The sequence below is a fragment of the Vipera berus genome (genome assembly GCF_964194415.1).
Source record: "Vipera berus genome assembly, chromosome: 3".
Lineage (NCBI taxonomy): Eukaryota > Metazoa > Chordata > Lepidosauria > Squamata > Viperidae > Vipera > Vipera berus.
In genome coordinates, this window is record NC_138204.1 from 27,655,866 (window position 1) to 27,674,744 (window position 18,879).

General features: G+C 37.9%; 1 protein-coding gene across 1 annotated transcript; it reads right to left on the bottom strand.

The window, feature by feature from the left end:
• Positions 1–18,879, bottom strand: FAM83D (family with sequence similarity 83 member D; the record flags this gene model as incomplete). Its single annotated transcript, XM_081322529.1, has 4 exons — positions 1–1,282; positions 3,212–3,336; positions 5,969–6,136; positions 18,409–18,879. 4 exons carry the CDS (start codon positions 18,877–18,879, stop codon positions 280–282), a joined length of 1,767 nt encoding a protein of 588 aa, XP_081178655.1. The 3' UTR covers positions 1–279.

Genomic DNA, 18,879 nt, shown 5'->3' on the forward strand with positions numbered 1-18,879 from the left:
CAAAAATATTCAATCCCTCTTCTCCCCAAATATTCAGGCTGAAGTACAAAGCCTGGCAAAAAGCTAGGCAACAGCTGTACCTAAAACAAATCCTATAGAATAAAATAAGTCCCTTCTTTTGTACTCTTAAGGTAGATCCACCTATTGGCTCTGTTGCACACAAGGGGATTTTTTTCATGCCTCAATCAAGTCTTGTAATACTACAGAAGTGGGCAGTTTAAGAGAAGCATTTCCTTCTAACAACTATGTACAGTATATAACAACTCCCTCCTGCATTTATCAGAAGCAGTCACTTGAAGTATACAGTGCAAAGTCTCTAAGATTTATTAGGCTTGTGCTAATCTGTTGTCTAGGTTTTAAGTTACACCTCAATGGATGGCAAGCTCTGTAATTTTCAGCCGCATTTCCCCTCCTAGAGAGCATGGAAACCATATGGTTAAGCTTGGATCGAATGACAGAATAGTGAAATTCCCTCTCCTTGTTTAGTTTGCGGAAATAATCTCCCCGATGATTGACAGAATAGTCAATAGACCTAAGGGATGTTAGTGAACCAGTAGAACTTGCCCGAGAACAATGGGAAGACAATGAAGAAAGTGATCGTGCACTAGAAGAAGTTGAGGTGGACTTTCTAGAAATAGGAGACCCTTCTTTAGAGGACATTTTTTGATCAGGAATCCTCTGATCAGGTATTTTCTGAGCCAGGGGTACTTCCACATTATCTCTTTTGTCAGTCTGTGTCATAGAGGTTTTGTATACAACTGTCGTCTGAGTGCCCACCATTCTAGATCGAGTAGTGGTCTGGGTGGTGGCTGAAACCACAGAAGTAGTAGTTTGTGTGGCACAATTTATGAATGTTGTTGTTCGTTTCTCGTCTAAAGTTTCAGTCTGAGTGGACTGGCTGTTTGTCTCCTTAGGTTTTGTTAGGATTTCAGAACCACTATGCCATTCCTCTTCACCACTAAGGTGTGGACGTTTAGCACTCATCCGCCCCCCTTGGAGCTCTTTCACCTGTTCTATTTCTCTTTCAAGTTTCTTGGGGGAGCTTGAGAGCCTAGCAAATTCAGCTCTCAAAAGGTTACCCACAGTGAAATCTTTGCAAGGTGTTAGTTTATTGACTAGATGCTCATGGCAAATACTAGTCCTGCAACTTTGAGGCAGCTTGGAATTAAGAGGCTTAGATTGTGCATAAAGGATTCGGAACTCCAAATCAAAATGTTCCACTATTTGGCCTGAGAGTAGCAATAAATTACTGCTATTCAGCTTCCCATCAGTCCAGGTGAAGCTAGAAAGATGGAAAAAGAAAATATTATATAATACATTTATAGTATGAATTAATTAAATTAAAATATCTCTTCCCTTTAAAGTAGGCAGTTATCCCCATTTATCATCTTGAGGCTGAGATACTAATTCATGGAGGTACATCTAGCAATCATGGCTCTGAAACAAATTTATTGAGGGGAAGCATTCTACTAATACCAAATAACAGAATTACCCTACTGTAACATTTAATTGCTGTTGTTAGTTTTTCATCCAGCCTTCACCAATTTATATATAATTGGTAAAAACAAAGATGGTTACATTTAGAAGTATAAGACAAAATATTATATCGTAGTTTCATCTCAATATACTCTATGAAAAAAATAATTAAGTTAACTATGGGAAAATCAAGAATTTTAATCATTGCTGCTTATTAAGTCAAATGACTATTAGCTAACTGTCAGATGGCTATTAGGACAAGCCTACACTAGAAGAAGAATAATGATTTAATTATGCATTTTAAAGTGTTTAATGATATATTTTGAGCAAGAGATTATAATCTAGGGAAAATGGGCACAAAGATATGTTAGATATTTATGTCTGCAATAGATTAAGCTTAGAAAATAACACCTTCTCAAGGTCATTCCATGGGTAAATTTGAAACTCTGCCTTCCTAGTCCTAACTGAATAAATGAACAACCAAACTACATCTATCGTAGAATTTGAAGTGTTTATAAACACGTTACTTTACAAATGAATAAAGTTATTCTGGATTTTTAAATAAATGCCTTATGATTTTTATTTTAATTTATTAAGGATGTTAGTCACCACTGCACTAATAGTATAGAACTCCAATGGGACTAGAATCCTCTATGGCTAAAAGTATAATAGTGAAGAATAAACTCTATCCCAAGGGCTACGTATAAATACAAGCTTATGGCAGTTCAGGCAGACCTTATTAGACCTATTCCAAGTTAATGGTATTATTAACTTGATGAAACTCAGTCTTCCAATAACAAAGTTTATAAAGGAAAGGGGAAAAGCCTGTGTGAAAAAGTGTGTTTTTCTCTTTTTCAATATCATTTCTTGCAATAACCATTCCAGTCAAAATATATTTATGCTTGTCCCCATTTTCTCCATATTCCATATTTTAAAAGCAATCTTAGATCCTTAAAAGCTGAACCTTGTTAGATCATCTTACAGTAGTGTTCCTTAAAATCCTCTCAAAGATCCACTAAATCAAAATTTCTCAGTCTTTGTTGAAAAAAATACAATATTAAAGTCTCTTCAATGATGAGAAATGACAGCAAATGCATCAATTTTAATTTTTAATATAATAAAGACTGATGAATAAAACCCATTCAAACAAAAGCCTTTTTGGGTTGTCTCCATAAAAAGTGTGAAAGCATTCTGAGAGAAAAAATAACACTATCTTACAGAGAAAGATTAATCCACTACATTTTATTTGTAAAGAGAAGAGACAACTTGCTGAAATTTGATGGCAACCCACTTTAAATATGAAAAATAAAGCCCAAAAAGGAACCACACTTCCATTCTAATATAAAAATATATATAAAACAATGTTTTTAAGAAACACAGCCTTGCTTTTCACACCAAATTCCCTACAGAAATGTTAACATACATCCATTCTTAGATCTACTAAGAGAGGATTAGCTTTCCCTGCATGGATGCCCTTCTACAATACTAGATTATTAGCACTAAATAATACTGGAGGATTATGGAAAATTGTTGTTGTTGTTGTTAGCTGCGAAGTCGTGTCCGACCCATCGCGACCCTATGGACAACGTTCTTCCAGGCCTTCCTGTCCTCTATGGAAAATTATGCCAAGTCAACTGGGTTACTCAGCTGGAGAACGCTTGTCCACCTATTGAAAGCATGGCCTATTTCGAACAGACCAAGCTAGTTTTGCCGTAATTTGTAACAGATACTTTACCTGTAGGAGCCTGTAGTCACTCTTACACCATCAATAAGCATGAACTTCTCATGGACACTCCCGATTATCTTGGCTCCTGATCTTGCATAATATGTGTTTCCAATAATAGTTCGGACTCTCATTAACTGTTTTCAAAATGACACAAATTTTAGACAAAATTACCAAGGCAATGTGTTTAACCACCTACATACATACATATTATTGCAATGCAGAAATATAATATAGTGAAATATAAATGTTCGGGTCACTGTCAAGTCAACTTTCACATCGTCCATGAAAACAAGCAATTATTATATGGGCAACATGCGTATCTACTGAATACTTATCAGTTCCATGTATTTCTTTGTTCCAAAATTAAATTGTCCAAAATTAATCTTATTGTTTTTCTTCTATAACATTTATTTCTGCTGTCAGTTAAAAGGATGGGACTGTGCCTCATCCATTCAATTCCTTTGATATGGCGAAGGGATAAAATGGACTTGACAGTGCAGAAACAAAGATTTATGACTATACAACACAATGCTATCCTTATCTTCACCTGCAGATTTCTCCATTAGAGCTTCTATGCACTATCAAACCAGGAAATCAGTATTCTTATTAGTAATAGGCACCGAAACCACATCATTAAGAAATGTCAAGAAATCTGCTGCAGGGGATACTACTGGGAAAAAATAAGAATGGCAGAAATCGAATCAAATCCTTTATTTATTATTCTAGCTCAACAAAATACAAATACAAAATTAAGAATACAGGAAAAGAAATATATAAGGCTGAAATATTTGTTGATAAGATGATACCAACTAGTTTCTGCAACCGATAACTATTGCTAAAACATGGCAATCCAAGCTAAATCTTCCAGAAGACTAGAATTTTTTGATTAGAGAATTTCTGAAAACCAGGTTTATGAATGCCAGATGCCATAAGTGGAAAATGAGAAGTTAACAATACATGAATTACTGTCTCAACATCTGAATCTGAATAGTCACACATACAATTGCTGTATAGGAGACTAATATATTTTTCTATAGTTTTAATAAGTGCTCCAATTGAAATCAAATTAAAAAAACAACCACATACATTACTATAGTCTTCCAGTTATGACCAAAATGGTGCCTGCTCATCACAACCTGATTTTAGACTATTTTTGTCAAGTTTGTTTAATGAATGGTGTGGTTGTTAAGTGAACCAACGGTATGCTAAGGAGCATAATTTTACCAAAAACTGTAAGTAAATGCTGGTTTTAGCAAAACAGTCATAAAACAGGGTGATATGACTGTGGGGCACTGCAAATGGCTATAAATGCAACCTGATTGCTAATTACCCAAAGTGCAGTCGTATGACTGTAAGAGGCCCCAACTGTTGAGAAACTTTAAATCTGCGTCATAAGGACCTCCCAAGAAGGTCCGTCAGAACTTCAAACAGTCACTTAGTGACAGATCATAAGTAAAGAATTACCTGTATATGAAATATGCAGGATGTTACAGAAGCAGCCAAGAACTGACAGTGGAGAGTCTACAATTATGCCAACATGGGAATGGATGGTTTGATTCCTGTCATTTTGTAAATCTAAGTCCCAAATCCTTTATTTAGTTTTGATTAAGGCTCTGTCTAGGCTGAGTGGAAACGCTCAGATCAGAATTATTTGCCTCCTTAATGAAGAAAACCTATCTAGTAGGGTAAAGTGATTTAACCAAAATTTGAGTTGGCAATATCTCAGGCAGCCCCCCCCCCAAAATGTAGCCAAACTCCAGATGAAAAAGTGCATTTCATATTGAGAGAGGGAGGTAAAGTATGGCATTCAGAAACAGTAGCTTCTAAAGTTGGAGCATATTTATAAACACAAGGTTATGCAGAACATAATACAGCATTTATAAAGTATAAAGCTTTATACAGTTATTTGCTTTATACAGTTATATTGCTGTAGGAGCATAATTATTGACTTAGCATACTTTAAGAGTGTTGGAAACTTTTTGAACTCTAATACAAAGTCCACTCAATTGGTTTTTCCAGTGAGTGAAGGGTTAGAAGTGGATGCCTAGGTACTTGAAGTCTTAATCAGTTGATCTTTTGTTCATATTCCATTTAATGGAGTCTTAAAGTGCATGCAACAGAAAACTAGAACCTTATTTTTTTAGTAATGGATCTCAAAATATTCCCTAAACCAGTAGGAAACTAAATTAACTCAGCAACTGTGAAAGACTACTTAAGTTACAGATAAAATGGCTATATCGTATCCGTACAAGAGAACTGTATATAGGGCAGTAAGCCTAGCAGAAGTTATTTACCAACAAAAAGAATTTAGGCTGGTAAATGGGCCAAAATACATATATTAAATTTAAATGGACAAAAAAGATAGCAGATAGAGAACCTTAGTCTTCCTTAAGCTATCAGATTGATATATACTAAACTAATTCTGCAAACCACTGAAGATTATAGTATATGCTCTTATTGATAATCTAAGTACTTGTTTATTTTTTACAGCTGTGGATGCATCATTGACACTCTGTGGTAGAGATTGTAAGATAACTTGTAAAACTATTTTATCAGTATAGATAAAATTTTATCTTCTAGAGTCATTTTGAAAGGCAGACACTTCACTAGTTCTTCCTGAAGTTAGTACAATTTATGAAATCAAATGACAGTTATTAACATTATTACTAAATCTAGTTTATTACTTTCTCCTTTTTTCAACAGTGTTCAAATAATTTATGATCTTATGTGTGTATCTGTAAAGATAAAAAAAGGCCCATAACATACATTTTCCTGTTCAGGGTAGAATTCCAAGTTTTTGCACATTTCTAAGAAATGGCAGAGAAAATATTGATCCAGAAGTATATACACAGGAACCAGCCTCTTCTTACAAGCTTCCTGAAGATCACTGAAGATGTCCATATCTGTGAAGGTGTCCATAACCACAGCAATAACCTTGAAGATAAAAATCAAATGGATTCCAACATTACAAACATTTTATCAGAGGCTTTAGCACAAAATGAAGTATATTTCCATGCTGCAGCATAACTTTTCTCCTTATGCCATGCAGATATTCTAGATGCCATTTCCATATTTTTTTGCTAGTATGAATATTCATAGCTCAAACATTTACCGGTAAACATTCCCTTTATAACCCTTCTTCTTTCCAACTAAAATGTGTAATGAAACATCTCTGTTCTCTTAATGTTACTGGCTAATGAATTTAAAAAAATATTAAATTTACCGAGGCGTGCTTTCTATTTTCAGTGTGAAACATATATTCTTCCAGGATGACATTTAAAAAATTCATATGTGAATAAATCAGGCCTATACATAGTTTCTCATTCCATCCATTTTTTAAAAATATACCCATCTCCTGTATTATATCATTTTATTGAATAAAAATGATGGAGCAATATGTAGAGTGATTTTTGCCTATATTAAAAATTCTGCCTCGGCGTCAAGAGGCCAATTTCAAATGCCACAGCTGTAGAGCTTCACTTTCTTCCTCGCTGATTCTTATTTTACAAGATTGAGGAGCTGGGAAAAGCTCACCAAGTTTTCCTACCAGCAAACCTGTAATTGCAACCTATTTGCTGGGAGAAATAATAGTTTTAATTTTTCTTTGATTATAGCTAATCGTACACAGCCTGCTAATTAGCTGATCAAGAAACTACCTGGATAACATTGTGGGTGGGGAAGCCACTGATTTATCTTCAATAAAGATTTATTCTTACTGTCTAGAGCAGGGCTTTTCAACCAGTGGTACAGGTACCACCTGTGGTACATTGGCACCTGGCAGGTGATACATGACCATCCTAGAAAAGTGGTAGTGGGGAAGGGGAATGAGCTGAACCAGTGGCAGCACCACACAAGCCTGAGCGAGAGACGGATGGAGCTGCAGGGCTGTCAGGGCTCAGTGGAAGCACCAGGATCAGCGCCAGGCTCCAGCTGGAGCTCGGCGCTGATCCCAGTGCTTCTCCTGAGCCCAGAAGCGCCGATCAGCTGGAATGTTGCAGCATCTCCAGGGTCTTGTGATTTACATTCAGATGCTTGGCAACTGATTCATATTTATGACAGTCACAGTGTCCCAGGGTCATGTGAAGTGACCAAAACCTGCTGCAACCACTCAGCAGATGGGGCGAATAAAAACCAAACACCCCTCCACCCCACCCCCGCTGCCAATCCTCAACAGAAATGCTCACAACAGTGAAAACCTTGGACAGAAGGAAGAGCACCGCCAGGCAGGCAGGCAGATGTCTTGCTCGGCTGTGGCTTGGGGGGCACTTTTTTCAGTGCCATTGTAACTTCAAACAGTCACTAAGCAAACTGGTGTTTAGTTGAGGACTACCTATACTTCATCACTTATTTCCTTTTTTTTGGTCATCAAGTTTTTGACACCTTGCTGGGCGACTGGTGGTACTCGGATGTTGCCATATCCTAAAAGTGGTAGAATGGGTGAAAAGGTTGAAAAGCCCTGGTCTAGAGCAGCCTTCCCCAATCTGCATAGTTGAGGTATATAAAGTAGTATAGCAATTGGCCATACTGTCAATTGAATTCTGGAATAAAAATCTCAGTTAATGAAGACCAATCCAGAAAATATGCAATGATTGTAATAGATTTCCTTTCTCACTTCTGTTGAAAATATCATGTTTCCACAATTAAGCTTCTATGTTGGGCTTGTATAATTACTTTCATCATGGCCACTAGAAGCTACTGTAGCAAAGTCGGCTATCTTTCAACATTTTCTCCACTCCCTTCCTTCAAGGCAGAAATTGAACCAAGTACCAGCTTGCTGCAGGTGCTGTTGGGAATGTCAGTGCTGTATTTAAGATTTAAAATTGTTAAAAACAAATCTACAAACTACATGTGACTTCTCATTTTTGGAACACTAAACATACATACAAGAATGACAAATTATTAGAACTTGGCACTACTTTTGTATAGGAATGTCATGTATTCCTGGATCCTTGAAATACTAATTGCCTCAGACTTTTACAATCCTACAGGAGAAAGGCGGGGTGGGGAAGAGTCATCGAGAGAACACTAATGAAAAAGCAACACTTTTCAAGTCTCTAGGTTTATCAAATACCTTCTGTATATTAATAATTGTGGCACATTTATAGAGGCTGTCCTAAATCAAGACATCACTATGACTTTCTATTAGTAATATAGAAAAATAAGCTATTTACAAAGTTCTCATTCTCATGCAGAGATTTTGTATGTTCTCCAAGAAAACTGATACCTGGCTCTGACACTATGTCTTGTATCCAAAGGATTTTTTTTAACCAGATGTTTGGCAGACAGAAATTTAAAAAGTAATCTTCTACATGATAATATAATCCAGGACACTTGTCTAAACATCCCATCATGTAATCTAGTGGCTATTTCTTGGTGTTACCTGTACAGCAACTTAATTACCTTCACATTTTTTGTGTGAAATGCACCTTTTCTTGTCATAATCTAAAATCTAAATGGATTATTCCCTTTGTGTCAATTTGATATTTGACCATTGCCTTTGAAACTCCAAACTCCAAGATATGTTAACCAAAATAACCTAAGCCAAGGTTTACTGAATTAAACGATTTGCCTGTTTGCCTAACATTCTAAACCACACTTTGTTTATATCTCATACTGAGCCATACATATCCAAAGCCACTTTTTAGCATATCACATCGAGTAAATCAAATTCTTCCTCTAGATCACACTAATTCTCCTAGAACAATTGATATGCAAGTCCTGATTTTGCCTTCCAGTCTACTTGAACTACTTTTACAACACTATTATGTTAACATATGTAGTTATTCATATGAAGTTCCTTTAAAAACACTTGAACACTGGTCTATATACTACCTATTTAGATATTCCTAATCCTGTTACTAAATATCTTTTTACTGAAGATCTTGCTTGCATCTACAGGAACAGCATTGATTTCCCCCCCCACACACACACACACTGCACATTAAATTCTGAGAACTAGTGGTTTCAATAGGGCTGTTACAAACTTCTCTTTGTTCTCAGTTTTGTTAACAGTTTAACCCTCTTGATTTCATCAAGTCTTATGGACTACAGAATCAGAAAAGCTAAATAAGATGACCGAAAGAAAATGAGCAATACTATACAATCATAAAGTGGCTATACAAGAATTACAGGTACATTGGTCTAGTATTGTGTCAGCCAAATGAATATATACACTGCACTGAACACACCCGAACCGTTGGGCGGGATGGATATCTTAAGGAAATGTCAAACTTGCATGATATAGATTGAAATTTATTGAAACATCCAGAACATAGTTATTTCTACATATTAATCTCCAAAATCCATCAAGCATATCAATATAATAGCAACATATTTGAAAATACAGCAATGACCATAGATCTTTGTATGGAAAGATCAATGAGCATCTTTTCCATGAAAATATCTAAAATTTCTTTTGATTGTAATAAAGACAGCCAGTACTGTTAATTAACTTGTTCTGGACAATTCACTCCCACATTCTTTTCTTGTAAACCTGTCCATGCAGCTTCTGCTTTCCTGGAAAAAAGTCCAAATTGTACTTGAAAAGTGAATTCTACATCTGCTTTATAAAATCGTTTGCCCCGCAGTAAATGGAGCTTGTCCTTCAACAGGCACCATTCCAACATTCCGTTAGGCAGATGAGTAACTGCATTCCACTGCATATTTGTCTGTATGTGTATATATTTCAATCTGTCAAAGAAGGATATTGAAAGAATTAACATCCCCCAAGTAATTACAGCAATCCAGTTTACAATTACAGTGAGCACATAAGACAATTTATATAAAAGTTATTTGACCTGAATATGTAGATACTGCTGTAGTATTGTATATCACTTTAAATTAAATTACTTTTTTAAGAAATAAATTCCCAACTGAAATGGAGTATGACCATCCCCATCCCTCAGCTGAAATAGAAGGGTAAGGATTCTGGATATCTGGAACTCAACCAGATCAATTATTTGTAGATGAAGGTAAGGCAATTTGTTTTAGAGAACTGGGCTCTGGAACTGTTCACTGAATTGTGATACTTCAATATGATTCTGATGCAAAATGACTGTATACTACTGTATTTATCTTAAATCCAAATTCAATAAAATATAAATAGTAAAGAGCATCTACTCTAAGTTGTATTCTCCAGCACTGCCACAACAAATAATGCCCAAAGATGGTTCAAAAGATGAAATTTGGTTTGGATTATTTCTACATAAATCACTGAATAGCAGTTACAAAAACATTGAATCATTCAACACCAAGCCAAAAGAAAAAAGAAAGAAAAAGCAGGCAAAAAAGCTGCTGTTCGTATTATATAGATGTCATTTCATATACTCTGTAGTTAAGTTGTACTTGATAGTATGGATTGGGAATGATCTTTAGAAATTTAGAAACAAAACCTAAGAGAGACAAGGGACAGTAAAGAAAAATGCATCACAAAAAAACTTCACCACTGAAGAAGTTGTATGCAATATCACAATACTGATACGAAAGGGCACAGTTTGCACTATGATATCAAAAGTCAGTATTTTGTCATTATCATGGCTGGCTGTAGATGCCTCCAGGTCATTTTTAATCTTAGTTTTTGGTGATCACAAATTCACTCTGTATCATAAAGTACAGAGTAACTTTTCAAGCCCTAGCCAGTCAACCAGGCTCTGTCCACAGGATACAGCAGTCCAGTCTCTGGCCCTGGTTTTCTATTCCTCTAGTCTCTACCCAAACTAAATACTAAAAAAATAGCAGCCAGAGAACAAGCCTCATTAAGTTTGGATGCTACATTAAAATAATTGTTCTACAATGGATGCACGTATAACAACATACAGCCTTTTCCAAACCAATATCCACCCAATATTTCAGGATACAATCCCATCTTAAACTTGATGGGGGCTTATAGGAGCTAGAGTACACAAATGAGAGTGTATCAAGTTAGAAACTGTAAAATCAAATTATCATCAGTGCTATGTTTTGATACAAGAACTAATCAAATTAGTCAAGATATTTTCAGAGGAAGCCTAGATTATTTCATGATTCTCACATCAGTATCTCCTCTTACAACATAAACTAAATTGTACCTTCTGAACAAAACATATTGGACTGCAGTTGCATATTTTCTGTTTAGCATAATTACTTGTTTAGAAATGATGGAAATTTTCATTTAGAACTTTAATTACAGGCTATATCACATTTGAAAGAACTAGTATCTCAACATATGGAGAATGCTCACATGAATTTGTAAACAATGCATTTTTCTAAATAGGACTAGTAATCTCAAAGTCTGTAGCTGTATCAGTATCACAAAATGGTAGGTGATCAGCCTTATATGGTGCCATACTATCAACAGCCAGAAATAGTAGAAAACAGCTGAGTTAAATATTAACATCCTGGTATCTCCACCCATTCCTGGCAAATAGATGGGGAAGAAATGGAGGTAGTGACAGATTTTATTTTCCTGGGCTCCAAGATCACTGCAGATGGGGACTGTAGCCAAGAAATTAAAAGACGCTTGCTCCTGGGGAGGAAAGCCATGGCAAATCTAGACAGCACACTAAAAAGCAGAGACATCACCCTGTCAACAAAAGTGTGTATAGTCAAGGCTATGGTCTTCCCAGTTGCAACGTATGGCAGTGAAAGTTGGACCATAAGAAAGGCTGAGCGCCAAAGAATTGAGGCCTTTGAACTGTGGTGCTGGAGAAGACTCCTGCGAGTCCCTTGGACCGCAAGGCGATCAAACCGGTCAGTCCTAGAGGAGATCAATCCTGACTGCTCTTTAGAAGGCCAGATCCTGAAGCTAAAACTCAAGTACTTTGGCCACCTAATGAGAAGGAAGGACTCACTGGAGAAGAGCCTAATGCTGGGAAAGATTGAGGGCAAGAGAAGAAGGGGACGACAGAGAATGAGGTGGCTGGATGGAGTCACTGAAGCAGTAGGCGTGAGCTTAAATGGACTCCAGAAGATGGTAGAGGACAGGAAGGCCTGGAGGAATGTTGTCCATAGGGTCGCGATGGGTCGGACACGACTTCGCAGCTAACAACAACAACAATCTCCACCCATTAGTCAGCATAGCAGAAATTACAGTTGCTATCTGAAGTGGAAAGACAAGAAATCAAACATAACAAATGGACTTGTGATAATTTGTACTATAAATCCAGAAAACAACTTTTCTGCTAATTCTTTAATAAATATTGGGAAGGGGGTTGTTTGCTTTTATCAAAGCATGCTTGCAGATTTGTGCAATTCTATTCTTGCTATCATATGCTGCCAAGTCACTGAGAGTCAGTTGATATACAAATTTTAAAAATAAAGTTTTTATTTCCTCTTCCTATCTTGAATCCAACAACTTTTCTCTTATGTCAGTGATGGCCCATGTAGTTTGGTAAGAGACTATCTTACTATGCTCACCATATCAATAAAGATAATGCAAAAAATCTATGCCACAAAACATAGGATAATGGGTACATTAAAGCAGGGCTTTTCAACCAGTGGTACGGGTACCACCTGTGGTACATTGGAACCTAGCAGGTGGTACACGACCATCCTGGAAAAGTGGTAGCGGGGGAGGGAAATGAGCTGAACCGGTGGTAGCACCGCACAAGCCTGAGCGAGAGATGGCTGGAGCTGCAGGGCTTCGAAGCACCAGGATCAGCGCCAGGCTCCAGCTGGAGCCCGGCGCTGATCCTGGTGCTTCTGCTGAGCCCAGAAATGCCGATCAGCTGGAATGTTGCAGCATCTCCAGGGTCTTGTGATTTACATTCAGATGCTTGGCAACTGATTCATATTTATGATGGTCACAGTGTCCCAGGGTCATGTGAAATGACCAAAACCTGCTGCAACCACCCAGCAGTGGGGGGAATAAAAACCAAACACCCCCCCCCACCCCACCTCCGCTGCCAATCCTCAACAGAAATGCTCAAAACAATGAAAACCTCGGACAGGAGGAAGAGCACCGTCGGGCAGGCAGGCGTCTTGCTGGGCTGTGACTTGGGGGGGCACTTTTTCAGTGCCATTGTAACTTCGAACAGTCACTAAGCAAACTGTTGTAAGTCGAGGACTACCTGTACTTCATTACTTTTTTCCTCTTTTTTTGTCATAAAGTTTTAGACACCTTGCTAGGCGACTGGTGGTACTTGGATATTGCCATATCCTAAAAGTGGTACAATGGGTGAAAATGTTGAAAAGCCCTGCATTAAAGCATCCTAGTTAATTTGAAGCAATGGTTAAAATTACAAAATATTTCAATGCTGTGCTCATGTTTTAATAGAAAAGAAGCTATATATGCATCTATATTTTGCATACATTCACTGTGAGAATAAATAATTTAGTAAACCATGATATCTAAATGTAACTAATTTGGCTTTCTGTGTTCTATGAACCTAATCATTGTAGTTCACAAAACAATGCATTATATCACCCCAAAACACATTATGACTTAGCACAATGTCAATTCAAACTAGAGGTAGTCCTTGACTTACAACCATAATTGAATCTGGCATAATTATAATTTGTGATGGCCATCACATAACTGACCTGATATTATAGTCCTTTTTGTGGTGATCATTAAGTGAACGTAGTGGTCAATTAGCAAACCATTGTTCACTATGGGCCTGTTTTTGCTGGAAACAAATGTCAGTTTGTCATTGTAAATTGCTATCATGACTGTGTAGCACCACAAAAAGCTGTAAATGAAAGCTGGTTGCAGAGTGCCCAAAATGTAGTTACATGACCACTGGAGGGGGGCAGGGAGGGGAAATATCAGAACTTTGAAACCAGCTTTCTGGGGAAAGGGTTCCATTGAAACTTCACACAATTATCCAGTCATCAGTCAGGAAGACAAGGTAAATAATCTGGCATGGTACAAAGCAACTTCCTGTATTCCTAGAGATATAAACTAGATTATATGACAGCAGGCAAATGGTACCAGATGAAATAACTGATGGAAAGACATTGAGAAATAAAATCCAAAACAAATGCTATTAATATTGCCACTGTCAAATGTATATTTCATTAAATAAATCACTTTTGAATAAACACATTTGTCATCTGCTCTCTTTACTTTTGGTTATCAACCTTACTTACATCAGAGCCAAGAAGGAATATAGGTACTCATTTAATCAATTTGCCTTTCTTACTTCTGTGTCACTGAGTCTCTGTAATGTGAATTTCCTTCTTCCTACTGATTATAACACTATGGTTCACAACACAATAGGCATGTAGGTCAGGAAACAAAACATTCCACCAAGTAATGGCTTCACATGTTTACAGTGCCATTAATCATGAAAACATACTCATCACAAGAACAGTATTGTTTATTATTGGTTCCAAAGTCCTTAGGTACCCCTGCTTCAATATTTTTAGCTAGGATTACCACTCAATATTTTAGAATTAACTCACTAGAACCCTCCCATGCCAAATATAGCATTATGGTATGATAGAGACCATCCTGCTTCTTATTTTAGAAGCCTCAACCAGAATCAGGTACTCCACTTCAATACAACCAAACAATAACTTTGGCCTTCTTTGCAAGAGACACTTCTCAACGGCTGTGATTTTTCAGTTACTTATTATTACAGATGATCAGTTATGGAATTCTTAAGTGTAGGCTATATTTATACTGAGAGATAATTATCCATAACAGATACAAAGCAGGAATAGATAATTTGATGACCAACTAATAATTTCAATTACAGGTAGTTCTCTACTTACAACAGTTTGATTAGTGACAATACTAACTAGTAACTAGTGAAGTTACAACAGCACTGAAAAAAGTGACTTATGACAGTTTTTCACACAACTACTGCAGCATCACCATGGTCATGTGATCAAAATTCAGTCGCTTGGCAACTGACTCATATTTATGATAGTTGCAGTGTCCCAGGGTCATGTGATCACCTTTTGCAACCATTGACAAGCAAAGTCAATGGGGAAGGCATTCACTTAACAACTGTGGCAAGAAAGGTCATAAAATGAGACAAAACTCACTTAACTCTGGCTTATCAACAGAAATTTTGGGGTCAGTTATGGTCATAGGTTGAGGACTAACTGTATAATCTTTCTAGTTCCTGCCTTTGGCCATGTCAACTGCGACTAAGATGAGCTAAAGGGTACCAGGTTGCCAGAAGTAAGGAACGCATGAAACTGATCATTAAGGTGAAGGATTTTGGAAGCAGGTTAACCAAGAGCTTTAGCTGCCAACGCAAACCAGATGAAGGATACAGAAAGTCCACAGAGGGTATAACGCAGGGCTTTTCAACCAGTGGTACAGGTACCACCTGTGGTACATTGCACCTGGCAGGTGGTACATGAGCATCCTAGAAAAGTGGTAGCAGGGGAGGGAAATGAGCTGAACCGGTGGCAGCACCGCGCAAGCCTGAGCGAGAAATGGCTGGAGCTGCAGGGCTGTCAGGGCTCAGTGGAAGCAACAGGATCAGTGCCAGGCTCCAGCTGGAGCTCAGCACTGATCCTGGCGCTTCAGCTGAGCCCAGAAAAAACATTGATCAGCTGGAATGTTGCAGCATCTCCAGGGTCTTGTGATTTACATTCAGATGCTTGGCAACTAATTCATATCTATGACGGTCACAGTGTCCCAGGATCATGTGAAGTGACCAAAACCGGCTGCAACCATCCAGCAGAGGGGGAGGGGGGAATAAAAACCAAACACACCCCACCCCACCCCACCCCCACTGCCAATCCTCAATAGAAATGCTCACAACAATGGAAACCTTGGATAGGAGGAAAAGTGCCGCCAGGCAGGCAGGGGTCTTGCTCGGCTGTGGCTTGGGGGGCTCTTTTTTTCAGTGCCATTGTAACTTCAAACAGTCACTAAGTGAACTGTTGTAAGTCGAGGACTACCCATACTTCATCACTTTTTTCCTTTTTTTTGACACCTTGCTGGCGACTGGTGGTTCTCAGATGTTGTCATATCCTAAAAGTGGTACAGTGGGTGAAAAGGTTGAAAAGCCCTGGTGTAATGAATGCATCATTTGGTGCAGTAATAAACCAGACCTTTACAGCTCCTAAATTGTAAGCTCCATTCAGGCTGGAACTCACTAGTCTTAGACAAGTAATATTGTCTATATTAGGGTAAAATACTAAACTCATAGGGCTGTAGAAAATTATTGTATCTAAAGTACTTTGAAGACCAGTCCTATAATAAAACTTGATTAAAAATAAGTACTGTAAGTCTTGATCTTTGACAATGCCAATTTAGCCTTTATTTTTTTCTATAATTATTTAAATAATGTCATTTCAGTCTAAGGAACTGGCACAAAATTTCAAAGAGCTTGTACTGATTATTTGCAAAGCTAGTTATTTTTCGATTCCTTCAGTTATATTTCTAACTAAATGTTGATCTTAATAGCCAAACTTAAACAGACGAAGCATAACAAGCATTTATATACTATTACATTAGCTTGTATACAATATCAAATTCATTACACCATCCTTTAATCTTGAATTTATCATTTTTTATGTAAAATTCCCATCCGAAGGTATAAGATATGAATCAAAGCCAACTTCCCTATTATTACTGACCATTGTTTTTATCTTGGCTTGTTTTCTGTTGCAAGTCACCCAGATTTGCATTGTTAGTATTGGAGGAGCCATGTAATTTTTTTTAATGATCCTTGCTGAAATTACAGAAGTTCACTAAATAAAACGCCCTGAGTCCTTCGGGAGATAGGGCGGCATATAAGTCCCAATAATAATAAAAAGAGATCTTCAACTAATGCTTCTACAACAATTACACAATACTTTCAATTAATTTTCAAGAGATAGGAATCTACCATGAAAAGCAAAATGAAAATAACACAATGAATTTATTTTAAAGTTAGACAAAAGATCAACTTCAGTTGACTCTGGCTGGTTAACAGCTTATTTCCATTCCTCAAGAATTGCCTTTGCTTCCAGTCCATATGCCAACTGATGATTTCTGCTCAATTCAAATTGGGCTGGTATTCCTTCCTTGTTTACATTGACAGCAATTGTATACAAAGAATAAATGAAAGCTCAACCACCATATTTGACAGCCAACATAATACCCAACCTCCTATTCCCAAAATAAGTCAAACAAGTCCCAGTTACATTGGGGAATGCAGGCATAAAGGATTTCTCTTTAAGAGATAAGAAATCGGTGAGTTTCTGGCTGCTACTGAACACAACTCCCTTACACTGAAATCAGTTGAAGCTCCTGGGAATCAAAGCTTAGCAACAATCCAGAGCACTGATCTCCAACTGAGTAAAACAATTTATTGCGGTGGAGGAAGAAAAAATTAGAACATTGCCATCTACTACATCATTTTTTTTAAAAAAAAATGGAATGTTGATTATCTACATATTAATGCATGTATATAACTTATACTGCAAGATCAAGAATCAAGATCAAGCTAGCTGTCCTTCACTGCATTAAACTAACCTTTTATTATGGCATTTGAGTTTCACCTTTCATACAGAACCACAGTAATTCTGTACTGCTTCTGTAAAGGTAAAGAGTCCACCACCACCACCCCCGCGCATACTTTCTTGGAAAACAATTACAGTGTAACACAACAAATTAGTGCCTCGTAGTGGAAGTATTTATTTATTTATTTATTTTATTACATTTATATACCGCCCTTTCCTGAAGGACTCAGGGCGGTTTACAGGATAATTAAAAAACAAAGATACAAAAGTTAAAAACAGATTAAAAATTATATTCGTCCCTGCATAAGTAAAACCCCAATTAAAATTAAGATTAAAACTAAAATTAAAATTCTCAGCCTGGGCCAGAGAGCTCGAAGAGCCAGGTCTTCAGGTCCCGGCGGAATAATGAACGGAGGTCGGGGGCAGTAATGCTGTGTAGTTCTTTTTTCCCCACATCCGACTTCCAAACTTTGAGGCTTTTTTGATAACCACAAATTATCGACTAATGAAGACAAAAAGGTAAATCACCACACGCACACCGAACTTCCGACCACACATTAAGGCGACTCCTAGGAGATACGACTCCTAGGAGATATGCGTCTCCTAAGAGTAGTAATTTTGCAGGTATAGAATAGTAAAGAAGGTTGCGAGGACTCTTGATGGCGGCTGCGGGAACGGACTCTTAAAAACAAAGAGCTGAGCCTGATCTGGTTGCAACCTTGCCGTACTTTACCACGGCTGTTCCACCCAGGCTGAAGCGTGCCAACCACACCAAGCGCAACTCCTGCCAAAGTAACAAACACTTGTCCCTCACTCACTTCTCTGGCTGACCGGATCTGCTTGCGCACCGCCTCTTTGCAAGCATAGATCACCTCTCCAAAACTGGGCTGGAAATAAGTCTCCACGCGGGTCAGTCCTCGATAAGAGCCGGTGACAAAGGCCGGCCAGCCCAGCTCTAAGACAGGCGGTTCTACGTCGGACTGCACCGGGAAGTATGTGAGCGAGGAGCAATCCAGTGAGGTGTTCAGGACTTGGTCTGTAGAGGAGACACTTTCGTTGGCTCCGAGTGGCGGCACGGCGACGCGCAAAATAGCTTCGATCTCGGGATCGGAAAGGAAAGAGCGCATTTTTTCCCGGCGCAAGAAAGCCTGGAAAGCCGGCCGGCCTTTAGCGATAAGCTGTTCCAGCGCCAGGCGCTGCGCCTCGTTATAGGCCGGAGAGGGAATGAGCTCCCAACCGCGTAAACCTCTAAAAGGGGCATCGTCTAGGCACTGGGACTGGTTCGCCAT